Below are 3,987 nucleotides of genomic sequence, written 5' to 3'. Positions count from 1 at the left end.
GACTATGAGCCTAGAAATTTAAATTTGACAATGCAACTTGCTGTTGGATTAGGTAGTAAAATAAGAAGTAAAGGCCTCCTCCAGTTCTGGTACTTGTTAGCTAAAGCAGTAAGTGATGTTCTGAAAAGGTAGAAATATTTGTGGCAGGGAACTTTTGTTGTTGTTGTTGCTATTTTTTGTTTATTTGGGGGCCACAACTGACAGTGCTCAGGGGTTACTACTGGCTCTGCACTCCGGGATAATTCCTGGTGAATGTTCAGGGGATAGAAGCCAGGTGAGCTGTGTCAAGATTAGTGCCTTGTCTGCTGTGCCATCACGTCAACCCCAGGGGCAGCTTGTTTACGTAAGTCATGGACCTGTGAGAGATGCTTAAAATTGTGGTTCGGGGGCCAGGGAGATAGTATAGGGGGTAAGGTGCTATCATGCCTGGGTTTGATTCCACCACCATATGGTCCCCTGCCAGCCAGGATGCCCAGTGATGGATGTGTTGTAACCATCCTACCCCCACCCCTTCTACCACCACCAAAAAGTTAAAATAAAACTGAAGCTTGATCAAGCCACCAAGTGCAGAAAAGGAATACAAGTAGTAAAATTAATGACCAGGACCAAACGCTGAGAAATCATAATTGCTACTGGGTGGAAAGACATGAGAAAAGAAATAGATAAATCTTACTTTCATCAAGCTTCCTTACTTTATATTGATCTATATATTTTTTTGTCACACCTGGCGATGCACAGGGGTTATTCCTGGCTTTGCACTCAGTAATTACCCCCAGTGGTGCTCAGGTGACATATGGGTTGCTGGGAATCGAACCAAGTTCGGCCACGTGCAAGGCAAATGCCCTACCTGCTATGCTATTGCTCCAGCCCCTAGATTGATTAATATATATTACAGTTTTATATATATTTTAGTTTTAGGTCGACACTCCGAAGTGCTGGCAGAGAAACTCAGGTCTCCCTCTCTCAGCCTGCTGACCCATTTTTCTGACTCTCACGCTTGACTTTCAGGAAGATGCTTCAGAGGTTTTCTGCCTCTGCTATTAATCTGCTTTTCTTGTGAATCACTCCATGCCCAGGGCCTGCTGGCAGCCATTACGCAGCATCTGTGGTAGGCTCTGGTGGCATTTAGGATGAGAACAGTTTAGTCATGGGGAAGAGTGGAGAGCCAGCTTTGCCCTCGGAGACAGGTGCTTCTCACTTTGACTGGCTTGGAGAAGTTCTTTAGGGACTCACACTGGACTCAGCGGGCGTCTGGGAATTTGGGGAGGGTGAGACAGCAGACAGCTTTTACAGTGTCCTGGGAGCATTCTTTTGGGGGTTGAAAGTACTCGTACTGTTCCTAGTCCATTGTCCTTTGTCGTCTTCTTCACTTTGCAGCTCCTTGCATCGTCATATTGAGTCAGTTCCTCTGAATAGTGCATGCCAGCACAGAATATTCCCCCACACACACCCCTGGCATTGGGCCTGGGGAAGGTGGGCAGGGGTTCTCACAGATTTTTCACTTACTTACAGAAGGTGGTTTTCTTTCTTTAATTTTTTATTAAAGAACAATGGTTTACAAAGATATTGACAGTTGAGTTTTAGACATACAATATTTCAACATCAGTTCCCCAACCAGTGTCAGCTTCCCTCCACCAGTGTCCCCATATTCCCTCCCTCCCCCAACCCGTACCATATTCCCGCCTGTCAGCTTGACAGGCACATTACACAGTTTCTGTGGTTGCAGCAAAGATTTCATGTTCAGAGGGTAAATTTCTAAGTGGGACACTGGCTAATATTTTTTCCTTCCCTCCTAAGGAATAGGCCGTGTGCCAGTCATTTGGAAATCTCTGCTTTGTGAGATTCATTTCTTCAAAAAAGGCTTCCGGGGCTGGAGAGAGAGCACAGTGGGTAGGGTGTTTGCCTTGCATGCAGCCGACCCAGGTTCAATTCCCAGCATCCCATATGGTCCCCTGAGCACCGCCAGGAGTGATTTCTGAGTGCAGAGCCAGGAGTAACCCCTGTGCATCGCCAGGTGTGACCCACAAAGAAAAAAAAAGGCTTCCTAGAAATTTCTTTTCCTTATTGGGGGGCAGGAGGGATTTTGGGGTCACACCCTGTGATCCACAGGAGTTACTTCTGGCTTTGCTGTCAGGAATTAATCCTGACTGTGTTCAGGAGATCAAACCTGGGTCGGCTCCGTGCAAGGCAAATGCCCTAACCTGCTGTACTGTCACTCCAGCCCTCTTTTCCATGTTTCTCAAGTTTTCTCTCCCATGTCTGTTCCTCATATCCACTCCATGGGGAACCCCCACTGTATACTGGAAACCACTGGTTTCTGGTGTGGGCATTATTGAACCCCTATGTTAAACTGAATTGTTGTTTTTCCTCTCCGCAGGACATATAACTTTGGACCCTAAGACAGTTCACCCCTGTCTGGTCTTGTCTGAGGACCTGAGAAGTGTGAGGTTCAGAGCCGCCCAGCAGGCCACACCCGCCAACCCCAGGAAGTTTGACTTCAGTGCCACGGTGTTGGGAGTGGAGGGCTTTACCTCAGGGTGGCACTACTGGGAGGTGGAGGTGGGGAAGGCAGACACATGGCAGCTGGGCATCTGCATCAACGCACACACAAGGGCAGACAGGCCTGACGCGTCTGAGTGTAAAATTCTGCTCACAAGGTCCATAATGGGGAACCATTGCACCTTCTGGGTCGCGCCCCCTTTGAAAAGAGTCTCTCTGCGAGAGCACATGGGCATAGTCGGGGTCTTCCTCTACTATGAATACGGGCATCTGTCATTCTACGATGTCACAGAGGGACACCTCATTTATAGTTTCTCAAATCTTGTCTTCCGGGGCACGGTCAGGCCTGTCTTTTCTCTTTGTGTTCCAAACGGATGCTCCACCTCCGACTCGCTCAGAATCTGCCCCCCGCCTGTCTCAGCAGATGCTGTGCCCGTCACCCAGCCACTTTTCCTGATGTGAAACCCAAGACGGCCAGAGGATCCGTGGCTTGGCCTGGCTGAAGAGTTTCTGTTAAGCAATCCAATAAAACATTCCTGACACTTCAGAACAGTCCAATACCAATACTTGAGGGTTATCTGGTGGACCAGAAGTTCCTAAAGTTGTTGCTTTTTTCTTGCCCTGAGGAAAAAATAACTGGTTTTATATTTACACCTAAGCATTGTTGTTATTATTATTTTAATAAATGGAGGAGTGTTATTTATTTATTTATTTATTTATTTATTTTTGGGTCACCCGGTGATGCTCAGGGGTTCCTCCTGGCTCTGCACTGAGGAATTACTCTTGGGGGACCAATATGGGATGCTGGAGATTGAACCCGGGTCGGCTGCGTGCGAGGCAAACGCCCTACCTGGTGTAATGTTACTCTGGCCCCAGCCATCTTATTTTAACTTTCTCCCCCTTCCCCCCAGTTTAGATGTAATCCTGAATAAACTCGTGTTGTCTGGAAGCAGCTTTATTCTCCAGGCTTAGTTCCTTTCTGCACTTAGGCGACTTTCAACACCGTTTAGTGGTTGTTCCATGAAAGCTGAGTCATGAATGACAAGAACTGAAGGACCTACACAATTTAGAGCAAGAAATGCAAATGCACTGTGAAATGAAGAAATTAGACAAGCGATCCAGTCTTTGACCCTTAGGATTAAGTTAAGGACGCAAGATATTTCTGCAGACAGAATTGGTTATAATCAGGAATTTAGTTTTGAGGAGCACATCATAGTGACCTATGAAATAGGGATATGCCACTGCCACAAGCCAGCCATCCCACTAGGGACAATGTTACGATTCCTAATGGTTATCATTTCAATTGGAGGAGAGTACAGTATATCAGGGAAAGAATTGTTAGAAGAGATTTTAACCATTATTGCATGTGTTTGGGGACCACACCCAAGTGCTCAGGGCTTACTTTTGGCCCCGCTTTCAGATCACTGCTGGCAGGATTCGGGGGACCAGGCGGGGTGCTGGGGATTGAAACTGAGTCACCACCTGCAA

General features: G+C 47.1%; 1 protein-coding gene across 1 annotated transcript; it reads left to right on the top strand.

Moving 5' to 3' along the window:
• The first annotated feature begins 1,147 nt into the window (after window positions 1-1,147).
• On the top strand, window positions 1,148-2,961 carry TRIML2 (tripartite motif family like 2). The gene is made up of 2 exons (XM_056114275.1): window positions 1,148-1,187; window positions 2,378-2,961. Exons 1-2 carry the CDS (start codon window positions 1,148-1,150, stop codon window positions 2,959-2,961), a joined length of 624 nt encoding a protein of 207 aa, XP_055970250.1.
• Window positions 2,962-3,987: the final 1,026 nt, after the last annotated feature.

The sequence above is a fragment of the Sorex fumeus genome, unplaced genomic scaffold (assembly GCF_029834395.1).
Source record: "Sorex fumeus unplaced genomic scaffold, SorFum_2.1 ptg000024l, whole genome shotgun sequence".
Classification (NCBI taxonomy): Eukaryota; Metazoa; Chordata; class Mammalia; order Eulipotyphla; family Soricidae; genus Sorex; species Sorex fumeus.
The sequence above is the reverse complement of the archived record's forward strand: the minus strand, read 5'-3'. Positions and strand labels throughout refer to the sequence as shown.

What these genes read in the sequence shown, in the direction of transcription:
- TRIML2 (XM_056114275.1), top strand. Translation starts at nt 1,148, where the DNA reads ATGGGGAAGAGTGGAGAGCCAGCTTTGCCCTCGGAGACAG. An exon ending in AGCTTTGCCCTCGGAGACAG is followed by an intron (nt 1,188 to 2,377) that starts GTGCTTCTCACT and finishes TCCTCTCCGCAG; the next exon opens with GACATATAACTTTGGACCCT.